Source organism: Malania oleifera, chromosome 4 (genome assembly GCF_029873635.1).
Source record: "Malania oleifera isolate guangnan ecotype guangnan chromosome 4, ASM2987363v1, whole genome shotgun sequence".
NCBI lineage: Eukaryota > Viridiplantae > Streptophyta > Magnoliopsida > Santalales > Ximeniaceae > Malania > Malania oleifera.
In genome coordinates this window covers 9,853,378-9,878,778 of record NC_080420.1, presented here as the reverse complement: position 1 = coordinate 9,878,778, position 25,401 = coordinate 9,853,378, and the positions used below count along the sequence as shown (strand labels likewise).

The 25,401-nt window shown below is 37.6% G+C and overlaps 1 protein-coding gene across 1 annotated transcript; it reads left to right on the top strand.

Moving 5' to 3' along the window:
• The first annotated feature begins 1,981 nt into the window (after positions 1-1,981).
• On the top strand, positions 1,982-4,440 carry LOC131154371 (pentatricopeptide repeat-containing protein At4g21170). Its single transcript, XM_058107088.1, has one exon. The coding sequence runs from the start codon at positions 2,155-2,157 to the stop codon at positions 3,865-3,867; it is 1,713 nt and encodes a 570-aa protein (XP_057963071.1). The 5' UTR covers positions 1,982-2,154; the 3' UTR covers positions 3,868-4,440.
• The last annotated feature ends 20,961 nt before the right edge of the window (positions 4,441-25,401 follow it).

Genomic DNA, 25,401 nt, shown 5'->3' with positions numbered 1-25,401 from the left:
GCAACTGATGACAACATTAAGAACATATAGCAACTTGTAGTTGGGTGGTGCCAACTCAAACCCATTAACATGCTCATTGAAAAAAAAAAAAAAAAACCTATTAACACGCTATGAGGATAATGTTTCAGAGTTTAGAAACAGTCCATGTTACAAATTGTAATTAAAAAGATAAAAAGAAAATGAAATACTTAAGATTACTTAATTAATAAAAAAAATTGCATGTACAGTAAATCTAGCTGTTTGGTTTAGATTTAAATGGTAGTCTAATCGATTAAGTGACGCGCATGGCAAACAAATTTCGCTAAACCAACAAGTGGTTTTTTTTGAGTTTCGGAAAACCAGTCTTTAACTCGGCAGTTTACAGGTATCCACTGTAAAGATATCCCTCGTAACATCATAAAGACATTACAAGTCCATAGAAGTAAGAAAATAGAAGTCCTTTGGGCAAATAGCCTTTAGGGGAAGAAGGAAATTAGAAAGCCATGGAGGAACACACAAAGAAAATTTTATTTCTCTAATTGCGTCTAACTCTGACTGCCTTACAAAAGGGAAGGCAGTCCCTTTATATAGAGGTCTGAGACCCTGAGGCTTACATGATAAGCAAACATCGATAATGACATAAAATAAACACGACAGAGACATAAAGACGAACGACGACATAAAGCAAAGTCGGTGAAGACTTTGTGGCGTCGATTGACAACTTGACGAAGACGACTCAACAACTGACAACAGACATAAATAAAGGTGACAGTACATGGGCTGCTGCATTAGTGCGGGAGTGACCCACCATCTTTAATTATGCAACAAACTTATTGACAATTCAAGCCAACAAACTTAGACTTTAAGCAAACTTACAACACACACAGACATAGGACAGCCCATTAGTGTGGACTTTAGCAACAATAATACATAAAGTAGACACAAACGTGGTCTGTCATTATAGACTTCTGCAAGAGGGCGAGAGATTGAGGTTGACGTAGTCTTCATGGGTGATCTGTCCATGAATCGGATGGTAGAACGTCATTTTCTTGTATGGATTGTCTTCATCATCTGTATCCATTGGATCTAGATCTGGAGGGTCAGGTGGCTTGGGAGTAGGAATCTCGTCTGGAATGGCTATGACGAGCTCGGAGCAGAACTTTAGGTCATTCAATTCACAGAGGTGGTTCAGCAGTGAGGGCTTGTATCTTGGCCATGTAGAAAGATTGTACAGCGTAACCCATTCGTAGGCTTGATTCTGAGACCATAACAGCTTTCCGGTAGGATTGTAGAATACGGTCGATGGAGTATGAAGATACTGTGTACTGCGGCTGCTTTAGTTGGGTCCATCTTCCAGAGGTTGTGGTTACCCATGAGGGTAGTCAACTTTTTTCTCCATGTGGATAGTGGATCGAACAGCTGGAGGAAGGTCCAGATCAGGGATTTCTGGTTGGCTGGATCATGAAGATGGGCATACGTCTCCTATAGAGGGAGGAATACAGCATGTACCTGTAAAACAGAAAGATACCAAAGATATTATAATACATGTGTATTGAAGGATGAAGGGTTGATGACGTAGGGATTAAGGAATGGATATGCTGGAAAGGTGTGGTGATGGCTAATCAGTTTGGCATAGTAGCCATGGAAGGTTCTTGCATAGGATTTGATCTTATCTGGATCATTGATGTCAGGGTCCATTTCTGGAGGAAAGCGTATCTGGGTAGAGGCACTGAGGTAGAGGATATCAGGAGGTGACGAAGAAGATGAGGCCATGAGGATTAGTGGTATGGCTTGGTATTTAGATATGAGGAATACTGTCTTCCTGGGGCGAGATAACATATCTGCGAGAACATTATGTTCGCCTTTTATATGTTTCACGGAGAAGTCATATCGGAAAAATCAGTCTTTGAGTATGAGAATTTGTGGATCAGAAAGAATCTTATTTCGGAATTAAAAAAAAACCCAGCTTTTACACAAAACTAGAGGTGAAAACGGCGTCCGTATGCTGTTTCTGGACTCTCTCCTGCTAGCCGGAGAGCGGGCGGCTTCAATGGAATATGGACAAGTCGTGACGCTTGAACTTCCCAGTGGACACTGACAAGCTTGGAAGCTTTGGCCTAGACACAGTAAAGGCATGTCGAGGAAGCAACAGCAAGTCTATTCCGAACTCTACAAATGCTTTTACCCAATCTTCACCTTTCAAGCAGAACCTTCTGCACTTCGACGAGATCCATCAGTTGGAGAAACCAAATTAGACAGAAGCAACTGGTGTCCCAAGTGTCCTCAATTCTCTTACAGAGGCATAATTGGGTTCCTCTTCTCCGCACCTTCAACCTCTCTTCCAAGCTAACCCAATCCCTCTTTCTCCAAATCCTGCGTAAAACACAAACCAACCCACAAATCTCTATAAATTTCTTCACCTGGGCCAAGACAAATCTGGGTTTTCAACCAGATCTACGATCCCACTGTGAAATTATTCGAATTGCTCTGGAGTTTGGGCTTTTCCGACCCGCAAAGCCCTTCCTGGATTCTCTCACTCGATCCGAACCCACGGCGATGTTGGTACAGTCAATGATTCAAGCATGTAGAGGTAAAGAGTCTCTATCCCAGGTATTAAGTTTTGTTCTCGAGGGTTACGCAAATAAAGGTCTGATTATGGAAGGCTTAGATGTATTTAAGAAGATTAGAGCTTATGACGACGTTCCTTCAGTTCGCGCTTGCAATGCATTGCTTACTGCGTTAGAGCAAGCAAATGAGGTGAGAACGGCATGGTGTTTCTTCGGCGCAGTGATTCGCGGTGGGGTTTCTATTGATACTTTCACGTGGGCATTGGTCACTCGGATTCTTTGTAAAAATGGGAAATCAGCGATAATTGCGAGAATGTTAGATAGTGGTATTTATAATTCTGTTGTATATAATGTAATTATTGACCTTTATTGCAAAAGAGGTAATTTTATGGATGCAATTGATCGGTTAAATGAGATGAGTGATAGAAACCTACACCCAGGTTTCAGTACTTACAGCTCAATTCTTGATGGGGCTTGTAAATATGGGAATGTGGAAGTGATTCAGACAATAACAAGTACTATGGTCGAAAAGGGATTGCTTTTGACGTGTCCTTCTGAATATGATTCAATTATTCAGAAACTCAGTGACTTGGGGAAGACCTATGCAGCCGAGATGTTCTATAGGAGAGCTCAGGATGAGAATTCTGGATTAAAGGATGCTACTTATGGGTGTATTCTGAAGGCATTGTCCAGGGAAGGCAGGCAAATGGAGGCAACTGAGGCATACTACACCATTTCAAAAATGGGGCGTATGGTGAATGATAGTAGTTATTCTGCATTTGTAAATGTTATTTGCAGGGAGGATCCATCTGAGAATGTGAGTGAGTTATTGAGACATATGATCCAAAGAGGTTTTAATCCTTGTGCATCTGAATTATCTAAATTTATAACAGCCCAATGTAAGAAGGGTAGATGGGGAGACGCAGAGGAATTGTTGAATGTAATTTTGGAGAAAGGGTCCTTGCCAGATTATTCTTGCTGCTGTTTGTTGATAAAACATTATTGCAATAGTGGACAGGTTGATTCAGCTATTGTATTGCATGATAAGATTGAAAAATTGAATGGGAAATTGGATGTAACGACATATACTGTACTTCTTAATGAACTTTTTTTAGAGAGGAGGATTGAGGAAGCAGTGAATGTATTTGATTACATGAGGAGACACAGTTTGTTGAACAGTTTGAGTTTTTCTATAATGATCAGTGGGCTTTGTCATGAAAAGGAACGGAGGAGAGCTATGAAGTTACATGATGAAATGGTGAAGATGGGGTTTAAACCTGATGAAGCATCGTATAAACATTTGATAACTGGATTTATGTAGTACACAGTGATTTTAGATTATTTGGATTCAATCTTTAGCCGTTCATCATGGTTTGACTGCTGACTTGTACCTTTAATGTCATGGGCTTAACACTTAGCAGTTCGATACACAATCACTCTCTGTGGCAATTTCAATGGCATCTTGGGTATTCATTGCCATTTATTTCAGTGCATAACACCTAGAGTTCGTTCGGCCTTTGCTGAAGCATCCAATTTTGGGTTGCAAAAGGTTAGGTAAAGAAGTTTCATAACTCTTCTCAAAGATTATGTTCTCCCCTTCTCTGGATACAGATCACACTTCTTAACCATAAAATGTGTGCTTTTCATTTGATCTCTTAATTGCTTGTGTGGTCATGTAAATGGTTTGGTCTTAAATGCTTACGTAGTTGGTATTAGTAATTCAAGTCTTGGAGGGTTTGATATGACTATATTGTTTATTCATTTCTACCTTCTCAGTTGTAGATTGGAGGTTGTTGAATATCCTTTTTTTTGGTGTCACACTCTCGCTACTTGTTTGTTTATCTATGTTACCATTTATATTTTATATTTATATTTTGTTATAATTTTTCTCAAATCTATCTGTATTGGTTGTGTTGTATAAAATTTGGATTGTGGAACTAACTTGTATATCATATGATAAAAAATTTGGTTAAAAAATTTTAATGTGTTTTAACATGTTCTTTCTCTTAATTATTGTGATGTAATTTCATTAAAAAATAATACCTATTGACAAATTGATATGCAATTCTTTTAATTTAAAAACATTTCTCTCTGCAAATTTTGCAACATGCAAGATTCAGAGGTTTCATGCATACAACCATATGTTAATCTGTTTTTATGCTGGCATGTTTATCATATAAAGTTCAAGGATCCCCCTCCCATGCTTTGATTCCTCTTGGTTGCCACTCTTTTCAAACACTGTCAAAAAAGAAAATAAGAAAAAGAAAAAGTCTTTTGACATGTTTCTTGCACTAGATTAAATTATAGTTTAACCAAGATCTTTTTTGGGGCAAACAAAAATCTAAATATAGAATTGTCATCTAAATATAGTTTCCAACTCATGAGCCTTTTTCTTGTTTCAGTTCTTCCACTTTTTGTAGCCATTTCATCTCCCAACAGTCTGTACAGACCATACATTATCATGTTTTGTGTTTGTGTGTGTGTGTGTGTGTGTGGTCCGAACCCCAAAGAGGCTGTGTAGTTATAGTATGTGATCCTAGAAACTCACTTCAATCTTCCTGGTTTTCTTTTAACTACTAGGTAGTGAGGTATTTCTGAACAAGCTTTTATTAACTAGTAACATTCACTATTGGATTAGAAATTAGATTTGTAAGAAAAAAAAAAAAAATGGAAACAGAGCACTTATGGATTCAAGAATGCGAAAGTGATTATGTCTCCTCTTTTATTTATAATATATGCCAAGCACATCACAATAACCATAACTTGCTGTCTAACTCTAGTTATTAACGTAGGTAATAATAATAAATAACCAATAACCAATAAAACTTCCCCCCAACTTCCTGTCTATTATTTGTCTCTCTTTCTTTACCTGTTTCTGTTGCCAAAAACTTGAAGGAATTCAAAAGAGATTCCTTTGGGTGGGGCTTGAGGGGGAGGCTTGGGGCTAAAATCCCTCTATACTCTCAATACAGCCTTCTTAGGAAGTGGCTGTGGAGATTCATGAAGGAAAAAGACCACCTTTGCTGTGGAATCATTGCTTCTAATATGGCTCAGTCATAGCGAGTGGATCATTCATGCTACAAGAGGATCCTGTTGCATGGGGGTTTGGAATTGAAAGGCTGGGATGATTTTTTCCCCAATGTCAGTTTTCAAGTGGGGAATGGGGACAATGTTTACTTTAGGTACGCTGTCTGGTGCGGCCAAGGGCCTGAGGTGCTAAATTTCTGTCCTTATTTTGGTTGCCTGCAACAAGGATGCCATCATCAGTGAACATCTACAAATCTCACACTAGAGGATCTTATGGAACATTCCCTTCATTAGAAATGTCATTGATAAGGAACTCCTTCGTCTTGCTGATATTTAGAGCAGTTTGTACAAATTCCAGTAACACTACCAACAAACCAAAATGGATCCTGGATAGTAATATGCTAGATTCACTTTCTTTTTTTTTTTTTTTTTCTAAGCAGGAAATTCTCCCCAATGGGAACAAATCGCAGCAATCTTCCTTGGATTCACATCTGGAGGATGGCAGCACCTTCAAAGGCTGCTTTTCTTGTGCGGGAGGCAACACATGGGAAGTTTTTAACCCTTGACAATTAGAAAAGGGGGCTGATTTTCTTAGCAGATTCATGATGTGGTAAAGAGGGCTTTCCATCTTCCTTAGAAAGTAGTAAGAGTACGAAATGTTTAGAGGGAAAGAGGTGCTAAAGGAAAGTCTTGTTCCAAGTGATTCTGGAATTTTTGTTGATGATACTACTCTTTTTAGTGGGTCAAGAGATTCTAGTAGTAGAAAAGATCGCCAGTGGGTCTTCTAATGTGGTTAACACAGGAAGGGGTTTTATAAAATCCAAGATTCTTGTGAGGTTGAGAATTGGGGGAAAAATGTTGTCTTGGGGGAAAAATCAAGTGGTAAGGAAGAAAACATTGATAAGTTCAGGATTTACACTTGTTGGAACATGGAGCAAGTGAGCGTTGAATGAGGGAAAACTTTGGAGAAAATTGAGTCAAGCATATAGGAAGAGCCACTTGTTCATAATGGTGGGACTAGTGAGGTGGTGAGTAGCTGCAAGGAAAAAAAGAATTGGTGGATCTTTTAGATAATGACAGTGTGGACATCAGTGATTTTGATTGTGATGGGGATTTGCTTTTAGATAAAATTCAAGAACAGTATGCCTATGTTTCTTATTTATTTGCTATACTTGGGGATTTAATGTATGTGCCACCTCCTACATTGAAAGTATTGAAGGGAATTAATGTTTTTGAAAATCATGGCACGGAAGAAAAGCAATTGGGTAAAGATGGAATTTCCCTCCTTTATAGAGAGTTTCTGGGGAAAATCTCCAAACTCAGCATTTGTTCGATTAATTGGGTTTACTCGTTAGATTGTGGAGGAAACGAAATTTGGATGGATGGTGGTAAATTGAAGGTTAGGAAGGGTCAGAGGGAATTAGAAAACTTGAAGTGTTTGGTAAATTATGGTGGAAAGGCATTAAAGAGGGTTTTTTGGGTCAATGTTTGTGTCGTTTTGTTTTTATTTTGCTTTATTGAGGATTTCATGTCCTCACCTACGTTGTAGTCTCTTTCTCTCTCTCTCTCTCTCTCTCTCTCTCTCTCACACACACACACACACACACACAATATATATCTTCTTATTTTATCAAAAATACAAGTGTCAGCTTGATTATCACAAACTATCTATGGTTTTTTGCAACTGAGAAACCTATCTCTGACCTAAGAGGCTTCAATTACATAAGCTCATCCATGGTATCAACTATAACTTGGTGTTCATTTCAACACTAGGTCTGACCACAATAATTTGTCTTTTTGATACCTATGTAACAAGATTAACACCCACAAATGTACAACATGTAGTAAACCTTCAATCATCAACAAAGCCAACTGTATTTGAGTATCCCATGATCCCATAGTTTCTATTATATTGATATATCAACCCACTAGCAAGAAGGGCTTTCAAATACCAAAGAATCGAACATCCTACTAGAATTACTGCATGTATCATGTTTTTGCAGAAAAAGACTGATGGATAAAGGCAAATGTAGCGACCGGCCATATTGAATTTGTCAACCAAACTCGAGGAGGTTGCTCAATGTATACCTCTTCCTGCAAATCCCCATACAATAATGCATTTTTCGCATCTAATAGGTACAAAGCCCAAATGAAAGTAATTGCCAAGAAGATCAATACATGAATATAATTTAGTCGAGCAACAGAAGAGGTGGTCTCAAGATCATTAATACCATATAGGTGTACCCTTCGGCAGCCAATTGAGCCTTAAGTTGTTCGATAGTCATTAGGAAGATATATGATGGTGTGGGCCCAACAACATCTAACCAACTCCTACGGAGGAAGATCCACCAAGTCCTATGCCCCTTAAGTGATCAAGGCACCCATTTCTACATCCATTGCATACTTCCGCCCAGGCATAGCAAGTGCTTCAACATGTGAGCAAGGGATAAAGATAGAGGAAATAGGCAAGGAAAAAGAATGCATAGGACCAGGAAGGGGAAGAACGAAACACAATAAGCAATAGGATAAGCAACTAATGATTGTTGAGTATATGTCTCTGCTGTTTTCTACAATGCCCTCTTATGTTCAAGGAGGACAAATTCCCCTTTCTATTATGTACCCAAAAGCAACCATTTTCTCTGTTGTGTCTCGTGTCTTTGGGTGCACATGTTTTCTTCATGCTTTGCGTATTGGTTATCCATGCATTGGTCGAGACAAGTTCTCTCCCCGTGCTTAGGTCTTGGGTCATTATGTATATATACTAGTCACCCTTCTACTCAATTTTCCGATGTGGGATAAACTCTCAAGTTGGATTCTCAGTAATCTCTAACTGTTGGAGTTTCAATTACTCCCCTTTGAATGAAAGTCATTCTTGATCGTTGACTGTCATAAAACCAATAAGGAGCCCTTGCTCAACCACAGGAAGTGCAAGAAACCATGGGAGTCTACTCACCTGTAGGATTAGCATTAGGATCCACCACTCCTTCCATAGGATCTACACCTGCAGGATCATATGCATGAACATTCGATCTTTTTTTCAAACTGTCAACTCTAATACCATGTTGTAAAGTTAGAGATGGAGGAAAGAAGAAGATAAGAAGAGATGCAGAGAATAAGACTAGAAGAGAAAGAATAGGCAGCTTCCTGGTGCATATGTGTAGGTCTAGGTTTGACCTCTTATATATTATTAATAAAGAATGCACGAAGAAAAAATTCCCTCACTCAAACCATTTATTTACTAAAGTAGCACATTCTCTTCTAACAATATACTAGCTATACATTGTTGAGAAAAAGGCATGTTGGCAGTGTGATGATAGGACGGATCACCTATTGGGATGATTGCGTGCCTGACTTCTCTAGGCTTATTGGTTTGTTGCATCAAGTGGAACTCCTACTCTTTGAGGTGTACACAGATGATTAGTTCCTAAGGTTCCCTCATCTTTCTAAGACGAAGAAAATAAGAATGATGGAGGTGCAAGCAATTAGGAGGTCCTCCCCTCAGCTAGTATAGGAGAAGGCTTCTAATTCTCCACCATAGGATGCATGGGACAAGAAAGCATATAGCAATAGGGTAAGAATTTTTTATATGTATAGTCAACTTGTATATATGTTGCTGGTTTTTCCTTATCTTGTTATTTATAGGTGGTAGTGGTCCACCCTTTCTCGGACTTCACATATGTGGGAGCTTTCTGCACCGGACTCCCTTTTATACTCGTGGGTGGTCTTTGCGGACTCCTCATTTTATACTTTATTGGCCTTATTGGTGTTGTGGATGATACTAGGCTTAGGGATAGCATATTGGAAACCCATAGAACTTTTGGCACTACCTCCTATCGCTCAAAGTTGAGTTGAGATTGCGAAAAGGGAAAGAGAAGTCTAAGGACTGATGAGAAAATCTATATGGGAAGTAGGTGGTGGATATTGAAAAAGAATGAAATGATAGAGATGCTATCTTTAATGAAGGCTTGAGAGGATGGTGAAGCCTGCCAATGCTGGTGAGAATGGAAGCAGTGAGGACGACAATAGCAAAGGTGGGAGCGAGAAGGGAGAGGATCAGCATGGGGATGCATTTTCGCATGATTTCTCCCTCATGGTTGAGTTCCATTCCCCAGATCACTTGCACAAATTGTGCTATATGTTTTTCTTTTCTAGATGTTTGTAAACTTATAGGTTAATTCCTTAACTTTAGAGAAAAAAAATTGTAATACATGATAGGTATGTTGAATGACTAGATGGTTGTTATGGGCATTATTTGTACTTGGAAGTTATTGGGTGTTTTTTTTTTTGTTTTGCTGTAATTTGTATTTTATTTTTATGCTTTATTTGTCACTTGGTAGGATTGAACTTCTGTTTTGACTACATTTTTTGTAGAGTTAACCTTTTGGTAAAAATAAATAAATAAAAAATTTGTAGTGGGGTTCCTGTTGAGTTTTATGTTCACTTATACTAGATCCCCTAACTCCATATGTGATGCACTTAATGTCCTAATCTTTTCAAACACAGTTGATCCCAAGCCCAAGTAAAGGAGGAGGGCTCCGTTAGGTAGCTAATAGTCAGCGTAAAATTTTTCAGATCACTATGATATGAATCCTTACCGAATATTTGCTAAGGCATCCCCTATGAGCGATGTGTTGCACTTGTACCACCCTAGTGTAGCGAAAAGTGAGCGGGGGTGGGCTAGGTCGTCGCCTCGAAGCAACACGCCGTGTCGGTACCTGAGTACGGTATCAAATATGTGAGGGTCTTGCATCATTATGGACGTGGGTAGGTAAAGAGGTCAGTTCAAAAGACTAGGATTAGATTAGCAACTTGGAATATAGGGACACTTACGACTGAAAACATGGAAATTAGGGATACAATGATTAAAAGAAAAATTAATGTAATCCGCCTTCAAGAAACTAAGTGGGTGAGGGAGAAAACTAAAGAAATTGATAAATTAGGATTTAAACTTAGGTACACTAGAAAAGAAAAGAAAAAAAAAAAAAAACAAGAATGGGATAAGAATTATTGTAGACAAAAACTTAAAGATAGCGTTATAGATGTAAATATAGTAGGGGATAGAATTTTAAAAATCAGGATGGTCTTAGGCCAAGAGACAATAAATATTATTAGCGCTTATGCTCCTCAAGTAGGCTTAGTAGAAAGTATTAAGAGATAATTTTGGGAAGATATGGATGGTATTATATAGGGCATATTAGGGACTGAGAAAATATTCATAGGAGGAGATATGAATGGACATGTTGGTAGGGATAATAAAGGTTATAAGAGGATACATGGAGGATATGGATATGGAGACAAAAATGAGTCTGGGGAGATGAACTTAGACTTTGCTATGTCACATGATTTTATTACAATGAATACTTGCTTTAAGAAGAGAGAAGAATACTTAATAACCTTTAAAAATGGACAAAATAAAAGTCAAATAGATTTTTTTTTAACTAGGAGGGTAGATTGTTTATCATGTAAGGATTGTAAAGTTATTTCAGGTGAAAGCTTAAGCATACAACATAAAGGCCTAGTGTTAGATATATGCATTAAAAAATGGAGCATAATGGATAAAATAAATCAATGTAAGAGAACTAGATGGTAGAACTTGAAGGGAGAAAGTATAAAAAAATTTAAAAATAAAATGATCAAAGATGGTAATTAGACTATAGATGATGGGATAGATACAAATACTCTTTGTAGTAGGTTAGCTCTATTAAAAAGATAGCAAAAGAGATTTTAGTTGAATCAAGGAGAAGATTCTCAAGTAGCAAAGAAAGTTGGCGGTGAGATAAAAATGTCCAAAAAGCCGTAAAGACAAAAAGAATATAGTATAAAACTTGACAAAAGTGTAGAAACATGGATAACTTTGAAAAATATAAAGAGGTGTGAAAAGATGCAAAAAAAGATTGTTAGTGAAACTAAACATAAATCATTTAATAATTTGTATGATAAATTAGATACAAAAGAAAGGGAAAAAGATGCATATAAACTTGTTAGAGCTAAAGAATGAAAGTGTAAGGACTTAGATAATGTAAAATGTATAAAAAGTGAGGATGATATTGTCTTGGAAAGAAAAATGGGGAAGTTACTTTAGTAAGCTGTTTAATGAAAATCAAATAGAAGACTTAAACTTAGAATTGAAAAATGAGGAAAATACTAAAAATATAAGATTTATTCGCAAAATTAGAGTTACCGAAGTTAAGTTTGCACTAAAAAAGATGAAAAATGGAGGACCGGATAATATCCCAATTGAAGTTTGGAAATGCTTAGGTGATAATAGAATTATATGGTTAACTAATTTATTTAACACAATTATAAAAATTAAGAAAATGTCGGATGAATGAAGGAAAAACACTTTAATATCTATATACAAAAATAAAGGAGAAATTCAAAAGTGTAATAACTATCGTGGAATTAAACTTATGAATCATACTGTGCAATTGTTGAAAAAGGTAGTTGAGCAAAGATTAAGGCTTGAAGCGAAGGTCTCACAAAATTAATTTGGTTTTATGCTTTGGAGATCTACTACGGAAACTATATATCTTAAGAAGATTAATGAAAAAGTTTAGGAAAAAGAAAAAGGTATTTATTGACTTGGAAAAAGCATGTGGTAGGGTACCTAGGGAAGTTGTATGGTGGGTTTTCGAAAAAAAGAGTGTTTGTAGTAGGTATACTAGTGTCATTAAGGATATATATGATGAAGTAAGTAATGACAAGTGTAAGAACTATAGATGGAGAGACTAGAGGATTTTCAATCACTATAAGTGTCATCAAAGATCTACTTTGAGCCCTTATCGTTTTGTTTTAGTGATGAATCAATTGACTAAGAGTATCCAAAATGAGGTTTCATGGTGTATGCTATTTGCTGATGATATTGTGTTGATTATGAAACTAGAAATGGAGTAAAGATTAAGTTAGAATTATGGAGAGAAACTTTAGAATTTAGAGACTTTAGTATAAATAGAAATAAGACAGAATATATGAAATGTAATTTCAGTAATAGTAGGATGAATATTGGAAACAAAGTTAAACTTGATGATGAAGAAATAAATAGCACTTATAGATTTCAATACCTTAGATCTATTATGCAACTTGAAGGAGAAATTGAAGAGGATAGTGCATAGAGTGAAAGCAGGTTGGGTAAAATGGAGAAGTTCTTCAAGTGTGCTTTGTGATCGTAGAAGAACCATAAAATTAAAAGGGAAGTTTTATAAGACACTATAAGACTAACTATGCTATGTGGATTAGAATGTTGGGTGACGAAGAAACATGATATTCAAAAAGTAAAAGTTTTCGAGATGAGAATGCTTAAATGGATGAGTGGTATAACATTGAAAGATAAATTAAGAAATGAACATATTCACAAGAAGTTAGGTGTAACTCCTATAGAAGATAAGGGAGGGATGACTCATATGGTTTAGTCACTTGCAACGTAGGCCAAATAGTGTGTCAGTAAGGAAGAGTAAGTTATTTTGAGGGGTAGTAGAAGGGGTAGGGGTTGACGTAAAACAACTTGGAATGAGATAGTAAGTAAAGATTTACTAATCCTGAATTTGTCAAAAGAAATGATCCATGATTGCATAAATTGGTGGAAAAGAATTTATATAACCGATCCCACCTAGTGGGACTTGAAGCTTGGTTTTGTTTTGTTGTTGTGTTATACTAAATCCCCTATTTTTATGATACCACATATGAGACTTTAGGACAATAAAAACAAAATTTCAAGACCCTAAAACTAACTTAACCAACCTAAACCAAACACCAGCAACCAAAAAAACTAAGAAACTAAACCACTAAAAGTGAATTAACACAAAATATCATGAGCGCAAAGAAGGAAAACCAAACAAGTCCAATCGAATCATTCCCCTGACTTGCTGAGGAAGATCTTCTTGACAACTATATGATCAAGAAATACCAGATTCACCCTGTTTGGCAAAGAAATCTGCACTTTTATTCGCCTCCTTGTAAACATGTTACACTTTGAAATGTATGTCTCTTAATGCTAGCAAAAGTTCTTCCCACAAATCCCATTAGTTCCAAACTGAGCACTTCCCAGAATTTATCCATTGAACCAACAAAGCAGAGTCGCATGCAATCTCCACTTGATCAAGTTTGAGATCTTTGCACAGATTAATCCCTAAAACAATCGCCTTCAATTCAGCCATGTTATTTGTTCCATAACCCAATAATGAGGAAAAAGCTGCTTTAAATAAACCCTTTTCATCTCTTATCACGCCTCCACCACCACAATTCCCTAGCTTACCTCTATAGCTCCCATCCACATTCAGCTTAACCCAACCTATCCCAGGTTTACACCATCTGACTACACGAAGAAGACGAACCCCAACATTTTTTACTTGAATATCCAAAGCATGAAGGACTGCAATATCCGTGCAAGAAGTAGGTGCACATTTATTTAACTTGTCTGAAATGGATCTCAGCCAATATTTAATATCAACCCACACAGTTCTCACCGAATCATGAATTGATTCCATCCTGGCTCTACATCGACGAGTCCAGAGTCTCCAAATGATGAGACTAGGTATAAGACCTACCAAAATGCCTAACTGTGAGGCCCGTCTTGCACAACTAAACCAGACATTAACTCTGCCTTTCCAAGTACTTGTTGTCATACAACTAACACCCAACGCCACTACTGCTTTTTTCCATACCTCCTGAGCAAAAGATCCGGTGCAAAACACATAGTCTAGAGATTCAATCTTGGCATTTGAACAACAATCACATCGAGAGGCCATTTGGACACCTACTTCTTTAATACGAGTATCAACCGGAAGACAAGCGAATCAAGACTTCCACATACAAATTGACACCCTTTTTGGCAACATAGGATGCCAAATCCATTTTGCAATTGAGAAATCTTCTTTATGCTCCCTTATAATTTCCCAAGCACTTGCCGTGGTGAATTTTCCATCTATTGAAAGTTCCCATATTACTATATTAGGACCCTCCTTGCAAGAAATAGTAGAGTTCATTACTTCCTCAGCTTGATCTTCACCCAACAGATCCACTAATAAATCAACATTCCACCCATCTCTATCCCAACAATCTCAAGTTCGAAGCTTATGGTTACTGATTTCTTGAACCTTAGCACAAAGGGGTCCGGAGGCTTACCAACGATCAAACTAGAAAGAAGCCAACCCTTCTTTAATTCGAACATGGACATGCTTTAAAACTTCAGGAATCACACGAACAATCGATCTCCAAAATCTAGTTCCTTTCTTTAGTTCATTTCTCTCAAGTGGTGTTTCTTATACAAATACTTGGTTTTAAAGAATTGAGTCCATAGATTATCCATATTTAACAATCTCCACACAAACTTCATATGCAATGATTTTTTTACCTCCTTCAAATCCCTAACACCCAAACCACCCTCACAAACAGGCTTATAAATATTAGACCAAGAACACCAATTCCTTTTCCTTTTATCATTTACTCCACTCCAAAAAAATTTTGATAACATAGAATTTATCTTTTTGAAGACATTAGTAGGAATGTCTAATACCGCCAATTGATGAACCGCCATTGATGATAATACATGCTTAATTAAAATTAGGCGGCCCCCTTGAGATAAAAGCTTAAATTTCCAACCCGCTATTTTTTTCCTCAATTTATCAATTAGGGGCTCTAAAATACGTGCTGTAAGCCGACCCGATACCAAAGGAACACCAAATATGTAGCAGGAAAACCTCATTCCGCAAAGCCAGTCGTCCTTAATAGAGATCTCTTTCGAACAAAAGTAATTCTCTTTGACAAAAAAATACTTGACTTTTCTTTATTTATCAATTGACCAGACCAATCCTCATACATTTTCAAAGTCTTAATAAGCATTCGAATGGAACTTCTCTTGCCATTAGCAAAAATAAGAATGTCATCCGCATAGAGAAGGTGAGATACCAAAGGCGCCCCACGAGGATGATAGTAAGCCCCTATCTTATTCTCTATAAAATTTTTCTTTAGAAGTCGAGAGAGAACTTCCTGTAAAATAATAAAAAGATAAGGAGATAAAGGATCTCCTTGGCGAAGCCCTCGAGAAGTTTTAAAGAAAACTTTATAAGTGCCATTCATCATAATGGAGAACCAAGGAGAGGAAACACATTCCGCCACTAAACCACAGAATCTTCGAGAGAAACCAAAACTTTCCAGAACCAAGTTTAAAATCCCAATCGACTCTATCATATGCCTTAGCCATGTTCCCTTTGATCATTACATTTCCACCATTAGACTTCTTATGCAGAGAATGAACCATTTCTTGAGCCAAAGAAGTATTTTCAAATATACTTCTACCAGGAATGAAAGCTCCTTGTTCCGGAGAAATCAAAGTAGACAATAAACTTGTCATCCTTGCAACAATAATTTTTGAAAAAATTTTGTAGATAACACTACAAAGACTAATAGGCCTTAACTTGTCAAAACTCTGAGGATTCTGAACTTTTGGGATTAGAACAATGTAAGATGCAGAATAAAATCTAAGAAGAGGGGACCCAGCAAAAAAATCTCTAGCTGCATCGATCACATCTTCTTTTACAATATCCCAGCAATCTTAGAAAAAAGTAGAGCCAAAACCATCCGGACCTGGGCTACTATTTCTCGAGATAGAAAGAATAGCACCCCTTATCTCCACCTCAGACGGTTCACGACACAGATCAATATTCTCCTCTTCAGAAACCATAGGAGATATTATATCAACAAGGTTAGCTATTCGATTGTGTCCTACACCTGTTAAGAACGTTCGAAAATACCTTACTGCACCCTCATGAACAGCTTTCATAGAATCCAACACTTCTCCATTTGGAAGTTTCAATGAATGAATCATAGTGTTCTTCCTCCTTTGGTTCACAAAAGCATAAAAGAACTTTGTATTGTTATCCCCCGCTTCCAACCATTTCTTTTTTTTTTTTTTTTCTAGCTGAGAAATACGAATCTCCTCCCTCTTTTCCCATGCTTCCAACTCGAGTTTAGTAAGGAAAAAATCTTCCTCCAATTCAAGCGAATACCCTTCCTGAAGTTGAGCCTCAAGAGCCTCCATACTTTCCTCCAATTTTTTAATGTTCTGTTGTATATGTCTAAAAACCTGTTTGTTCCAGTTTCGAATTGTAACTTTCGTATGTTTCAATTTACAAGCAAGTCTAACTAAACCCGAACCATGAGACTCCTCCCTTCAGGCTTCCTCCACGCAAGACTCAAAAGACTGGTGCGTGCTCCACATATTCTGATACCTGAAGTGAGAAGGACCATACCGATGCAGATTTCTAAGAAATTGAATAATCAATGGGTTATGATCTGAAGTCCTCCTCTTTTCATACTCAAAATAAATATTTGGAAAAACTTGGAGAAGATTTGAATTATAGAGCACCCTATCCAGTTTTGCCTAACTCCAAGAATTACCACTATGACCATTACACCAGTACTAACCAAATCCATAAGATCACAGTTGTCCAAGCAATTGTTAAATTCCTCCATAGCCGATAACGGCCTCATATGACCACCAATACGTTCCGAATCTGAACGGATAATATTAAAATCTCTCGCCACTAACCAAGGGAAATCATCCTTCTTTACAAACTCCAAATCATTCTAAAGTTCTCGACAATTTATTTGACGACATTTAGCATAAACAAAAGAAGCCAAGAAAATCTGGTCCACAGAACTAAAAATACCTGAAATAACTTGATCAGACATATGTTGTAACTCAAAGTGCACTTCCTCTTCCCAAAATATCCAAATTTTACCCCCCACTAAAGCATTCGCACAAAAATTCGAAAAAATTAAAAAATCAGCCCATTGCGACATCAGACTTTCATCAGAAAATGGCTCTGAAAGAATCAAAATAGAAGGCGAAAAATTCCTCATTAACTTATGTAAATAATTTTTCAACGTGCCTAAACCCCGCACATTCCACACTAGAATTGTATTAATCATAAATCAAGTTTCTTTGGACGGGTAATAATCCGTTGAGACTTCTTCTCACTTTGCCCATTAATATTCTTCAACTTAACAATCGGAACATGTAAATCATCATCCGAACAAAAGCCCTTTTCCAAAGGGAGTTTTTTTAAGTTATTTGTCTCCACCTCCCTATCCGATTCACAATTATGTGGGACACACCTGGCCATGATGGTACACTCTTGTTCCAAAATTTCTGTAACCATATTATTAGACGTCATCAACTGATCACGCAATACTATGCCATCTTCCACTATCAAAATATCAGCGTCAAGAGCACCCAAGACTGGTTCAACACTCTCCTTCCTCTGCACAATCTCATACTGATTTATATTTTGCTGCAAAGTCTCCACTTCAGGCCTTGGATCTTCAGGAACAAACTCCCCCTCTTCCATCTCACGTTGCGGTATTGTCTCAACCATTGGCAAAATTTGTGATGTCGTTGCACCCTTTTGAGCCTGAGCCCCCTCTACAGTTTCTTCGATAATGCATGGACCTATCAATCCTCTCTGAACTTCCTTCCCTTTATCCAATTTCTTCACACGCCAAACTTCTTGTCGATTTACTTGTCTACCATATTCCGTATCCTTACCTCCATCCCCATTTTTTTGTTTCCTTTCACCCCCTCGACATACCACCTTTGAATGCCCCTGTCTATGACATTTCTCACAATAAAATCCTTGCTTTTCGTATCTCACTTCTTGCCAAATTTTCTGACTTGCAAAAACAACAATCGGGAAAACATCCACTTGATCTGCCAATAAATCCACCTCCATACACATTCTCGCACCTGTAGCCCTAGTTCGATTAAGCGTAGCATTGTCAGTTCCCAAGTATCAACCAAACCTCGTGGCTAGAATTTGTAAGCAATCAGGTCTATACATGTGCATTGGAAGACCAGGGAGAAATAACCATTGAAGGGCCAAGGATGGTTCCTGCTTTAGGTTGAAGTCCTTTGTCCATCGAAAAAGACGAAACGGAAATCCAGCCAAAATCCTTCCTTCATGAGACCATCCATGAAGAAAATCTCGTTCATTCTTCATCTGAATCAGTACATGAAAATCATCCATGAAACTAACAGAAGGGATCTCCGAAAGGCCCCACGACTTTATGATATTCAAACGGATAACATCAATGGATGGTCTAGATCGCAAAAATTTCAAAACCAGTGCAAACCTAAAATCTTCCGCCACTTTGTTCATCTCAGCCTCCAAGAATATAAAACCAATATCTCCATCAACTGGATATCTCATGGCAAGTTTGAAAGAGGAAGACAACGGTTTAACAGCATGAGAACTTGAAACTACATGGGCATACGACAAAGTTCCTGAACCACCTTTTGAAAGAGACCCCACTGGTGGAGGATCCCCCAAAGGGCCGGCAGGCGCCGCCATCGAATCCTAGACTGTAGACGTCTTTCTTCAATGAAAATTGAAGAGAGACATACCTGATTAAGGATGTTTCAGAGTACCGGTAGAAGAATGGCTTGCCGAATTCAAAGTCTAGGAAACCCGGCAGGTGACGAAGTGGGCGACTGTGGTTGCAGCTGGTGACTCTTCTCTCTGGCGAAATGCTCACAAACAGGAGGAGGCTGAGGATGTGGAGCGGGAGAGAGGCAGTCTACAAATCCCGGAAACGGGACAGATCGCCCTCTGAATCTCCTCTGCGAAAACCCCGAACAACACCGAGTCACCGTCGTCGAGAGGGTTGGGGATCCCGCCGCCTTCGTCGCGAGATCTAGAGTTCGCGAACTCGCCGTCATCTCACCCCTTCGTCGCGAGAAACTCTCCTCTGCAAGTCCTGGAAATGCCACAGACCGCCTTTGTAAATCCCCAAAACGGATCCCTCACTTCCCGAAACTCAACACCGTCGTCGCGAGAGCTTTTCCTCTGCAAATCCCGGAAGACGACACAGACCGCCATCTGAGTCTCCTCTACAAAACTCTGAACAGCACTGAGTCGCCGTCGTCACGAGGGCTGGGAGTCCCGCCTATGTTACCAACAACATGATTCAGCCTAGAACTTTTGTTTACTTTCATATTTTTTGCTTTGTATTTTACAATCTAGAGAGAAGAATAAAAGATGCAAATATTTTTGCTCAATATCTGAAAACAATATGACTTGGGAAGGACTTGTACAATGTAGGTAGGCTAACAGACAGCTTTGACTGTATCTCTCTCCCTATCCCTCTCATTTTTCCAAAAACACATGCACGTGCACACGCGTGCACACACAGTGATTAGTTACAAAAGATGAAGAATAGTTATGGAAGACAAAAAATACTTATTAAATCTTGCTGACGTGATTTCACCATATATCCTCACTTAAAATTCCTTGCTGCTACTGGCGTTGAATATAGCATTAACTCATGTTAAAACAATTGCCTCAATTTTTGCTGCTACTGTTTTTTGTTTCTTCCATATTGTCGTGAACGTTGCTTGAATCACAGCAATCCGCTTGCTGTAGACATGGTAATGCTGTTCCGTACCCCAAGCTTTCTATTGCCCGTGGACCCAAATCCCCCTACCCTTCATTTCAAATGAATTTTGTACTTGGTATTTTGCAGGGATAATGAGAAGAGTATCTTTTTTATTGGTCATGAGCTATTCTGTTCCCCCGAGCTTTGCATTGACTCTGCAAGTCCCCCAACCCTTCATACATTTCTGTACTTGCCTACTTAGTGTTTGCGGAGATAATGAGAGTGGACCTCTTTTATTGGCAATGAGCTTTCTGTATCTCCAATCTTTCTATGTTGATGTAGGATGGGTAAGGCTGGTCTAGTCCTACGGTTTCAACCTTCACACAAGTACATATACTTAAGACACTTTGATTTAAGAACTCAATTAACTAAACATAAACATAATAAATCAAGCTTCATTTTACGTGTTGAATTTTTAAACGGTGTATGAAGCTGTTTAGAAGTAAGTTCCAAGAGTTTTTCACAAAGGAATCAAGTTATATGCAACAAATATGTTATACAAAATTTCAAGAATTTAAGTTCTATTGTTAGCTAGTAATATTCCCACAATTGATTTTAAACCAGCAAGTATATTGCAATCTATGGATTCAAAGGGCTTATCAAATGTGGAATTTTAGATTTCCAGCAAAGGCGTCAATATAAGCAAGGGTTTACAATATATAGTAAGGATTCAAACACAAGTACTAAAATTACCAAGAGAATTATTTGGATGACTGGACGTTGTTCGACACAAGTCTTAAATCATGCCAAAAAATTTCTTGGAACAAGCTTTTAAAACACTGAGACAAACACGACAATGTAATGGAGGGGAAGTGGAACTGCTGGAAGTATGTAATGATCCAAATGAATGTTAAATTTACCAATCAAAATGATGGTTGACTTGACGATATTCTACACAAGATAGAACTCTCCTAAAGTCCTTCATGTAAACTTTGAAATGTAATATGTATGCTGTAATGGAATGGTGGATTGTTGGCCTTGGATATAACTTGGTGGTGGTCGTGTGGGTGATGGACGGAAGTCGTGGAAGTGGGATAGGGATGGAGTCGCTGGATAGATTAGTGGTCTCTCACCACCTGATCTCTAAGGAGAACGACATAGCCTCTCACTACACAATCACAAGGATTTGACAAAACTTAACAAGCTTCACAAAAGAAAAACCTTTTTAATTCAATAACAATACTTTTCTCTCTACATAGTTCTTACAATGAAGAGGTTTATATATATATATAGCTTGTAACGTCCCGAACCCGCCACGTGGGGTTCGGAGTGTTATGAGACCAACCACGCGTCTCTGATACCATTCATGCGGTAGAACTAATTAAATAACCTCAAATAAAATACTAGAGTTCTACAAACATATATAAACAAATTCATAAAAAGGTACAACCATATTCTCCATATTACATAACCAAGACAAAATTATTAAACACAAAACTATACACATATTCGTTCTTTTAATTACTCACAAAACTAATCCTGCCCCAGAGCTTCCTAAGCTGGATCACCTGGAGGACCAGAAAAGATTAATAATTTGATGGGGTGAGACACCTCTCAGCAAGGAAGAAAAAAACTATAAACAGTGTGTGACAGAGAGTTTAATATATATATATATATACACACACAAAAATAATAACCCATTACTCAATATCCTCAGCACCAAATAATCCACATCATCAATTATATTCCTAACATCTGGTAACATACACACATTCATAATTATTTTTACTGAAAATTTTCTGAGAATAAGGAAGATTACTCGCCCATACAAGTGGCTTCCTTCTGCCCTTGTACCACAAAAAATTATCAAGACATTCATCTTTCTCAGCAACGGGTGGAGTATTCTACTTTACGATAAATACTTATGTAATTAAAGTTACACGCATCCAATGACATCATTTCACAAAGATCCACATATATATATGTATACCGCAAAAAATCAACAGAGGATCCACACACAGTTCATGCACACCCACAAAGGGTCCATATCCACACTAACGATACAATCCACACATGACCCACATCCACACGATTATTCACACAATCTTCATTCACACCCACACAGGGTTCAAATCCACACAAAATATAACGTCCACACAGGACTAACATCACATAGATTACACGGTCCACACAGGACTGGTCCACAGAGGACCATCAACCACACAAGTTACAAATTCACACATTCAATCTTGTTCATAGTAAATTGGTAAAACAAACTCCTCATACCACTGCCAACGCTATATAATGATTTATATTAGGTACGATATAACGACTTCTTCATACCACTACTAACGTTATATCGCAATTTACATGAACTACAACACATAACAAAACCAACCATTCAAACACATCTACGCATTTACCACAGTATACATAATCAAACAGTATTCACAACCGATCAATATTTTCAATCAAACAGAATTTGTAGCCTAAATAGTAACCACAAGCACATAATAAATCATAATCCTGCTGTACTCCTAACCATTTAATTATGAAAGTTATTTTCCATGCCACACGATTTTTCCCAAATACCATATATTTAATTAAAATCATCCTTAATCCAAAAGTTTAGCCATTCATAAAATTTTACCTAAATATATATAATTTTATACTAGAATTTAACCGGTTCAAAATTGATTAAAAAGATGCTATAACGTTTTCCCCTTTCCTAGTTTCCCAAGTAATGTCACGCCGACGGAGATCCCGTACGTCACCTGCGGTACTCACCCGAACCCTAGTTTAAAAACTCGAGTTCATCAACTCAAACTTCAATAAAGTGCTATTTTATCATTCTCAAGGCCTTATATACTCCATATTATTAATAAAACTTGATAATGCCCTACTTATCCTGGTTTTGGAGTTGTTCCCAAGTACTCTAAACTGAAAATATGCTTCGCTTAAGTCGTAAAAAATCTCCTAGAATCATCGTGGTAGCTTCTGATCATCGAACTAAGGAGAAATGGGGCCAGAATCGTAAAGAGAAGGTAGAAGGGACAAATTTTAGAGAGAGAAACAATAGAAAAGTAAATTCTCTCGCTGAAACCTATCTTTGATATATTTATAGGTAACTTGCCATGTGGCCTCATCGATGAGACACGTGGACTTGTCGATGAGCCCAAGAAGACCATTCATCGACGAAGCCGAGAGTTCGTCAAAGAAATTCAGAAAATCTAAAACCTCTCTCGATATATCTTTGTCGATGAGACACGCTTACCCGTCGACTGATTCAAAAAATCACAGAAGTTTGTCAAGGGATTTCTCCTTACAAGCTACGAAACAAATTTAAACTCCTGTTAGTACCTTAATCTACCCGTTCCTACCCTTATTCAAATTAAACCTATACTCTGGTATTAATCCTTTTAAAGTCTGCAAGACCGTTAGGCTTTGATACCAACTGTAACGCCTCGAACCCGCCACGTGGGGCGTGGAGTGTTAAGAGACCAACCACACATCTCTGATGCCATTCATGCAGCAAAACTAATTGAACAACCTCAAATAAAATACCAGTTCTACAAACATATATAAACAAACCCATAAAAAGCTACAACCATATTTTCCATATTACATAACCAGGACAAAATTTTTAAACACAAAACTATACACATATTCGTTCTTTTAACCACTCACAAAACTAATCTCGCTCTAGAGCTTTCTAAGCTCGATCACCTGGAGGACCATAAAAGATTAATAATTTGACGGGGTGAGATACCTCACAATAAGGAAGAAAAAGCTATAAACAGTGTGTGGCAGAGAGTTTAATATATATATATATACACGCACACACACACACACACACACACACACACACACACAAATAATCATCCATTACTCAATATCCTTAGCACCAAAGAATCCACGTCATCAATTATATTCCTGACATATGGTAACATACACACATTCACAATTATTTTTACTGATAATTTCCTAAGAATATGGAAGATTACTTGCCCATACAAGTAATTTCCCTTTGTTCTAGTACCACAGACTCAGCAAGCTCTCGGATGGAGTATTCTACTTTACCATAAATACTATTGTAATTAAAGTTACACGCATCCAATGCCATCATTTCACAAAGATCCACATATATACGCATACCGCAACAAATCCACACAGGATCCACACACAGTTCATGCACACCCACAAAGGGTCCATATCCACACTAACAATACAGTCCACATAGAACCCACATCCACATAAGATTATTCACACAGTCTTCATTCACACCCGCACAGGATTTAAATCCACACAAAATACAACGTCCACACCGGAATGGTCCACACAGGACTAACATCACACAGATTACATGGTCCACACAAGACTATCAGCCACACAGGTTACAAAATCATACACACAATCCCATTCATAGTAAATCGGTAAAACAAACTCCTCATACCACTATTAATGTTTTATCCCATTAATATAAATGCCCATATAACGACCTCCTCATACCACTACCAACGCTATATGACAATTTATATCAGGTACGATATAATGACCTCCTCATACAACTGCCAACGCTATATCGCAATTTATATGAACCACAAAACATAACAAAACCAACCATTCAAACACATCTACGCATTTACCACAGTATACAAAATCAAACAGTATTCACAATTGGTTAGTATTTTTAATCAAACAGAATTTGCAGCCCAAACAGTTACCACAAGCACATAATAAATCATAATCCTGCAGTACTCATAACCATTTACTTATTAAAGTTATTTTCCATGCCACACGATTTTTCCCAAATATCATATATTTAATTAAAATCATCATTGATCCAAAAGTTTAACCATTCAGAAAATTTTACCAAAATATATATAATTTTATGCTGAAATTTAACCGGTTCAAAATTAATTAAAAAGTTGCTATAACGTTTTCCCCTTACCTGGTTTCCTAAGTCACGCCCATGGAGACCTCGTACGTCCCCTGTGGTACTCACCCAAACTTTAATTTAAAAACTCGAGTTCATCAACTCAAACGTTAATAAAGTGCTATTTTATCATTCCCTAGACCTTATATACTCCATATTATTAATGAAACTTGATAATACCCTACTTACCTTGGTTTTGGAGTGGTTCCCATGTACTCCAAACCGAAAATCTGTTCCGCCTAAGTTGTAGAGAATCTCTCTAGGATCATCGTGGTAGCTTCTGATTATTGAACCGGGGAGAAATGGGGTCGAAATCGTAGAAAGAAGGTAGAAGGGCTGAATTTTAGAGAGAGAAACGAGAGAAAAGTAAATTCTCTCGTTGAAATCTGTCTTTCGCATATATATAGGTAACTTGCCAAGTGGTCTCGTCGATGAGACACATGGACTTGTCGATGAGCCCAAGAAGACCATTCGTCGACGAAGCCGAGAGTTCGTCAACGAAATTCAAAAAATCTTAAACCT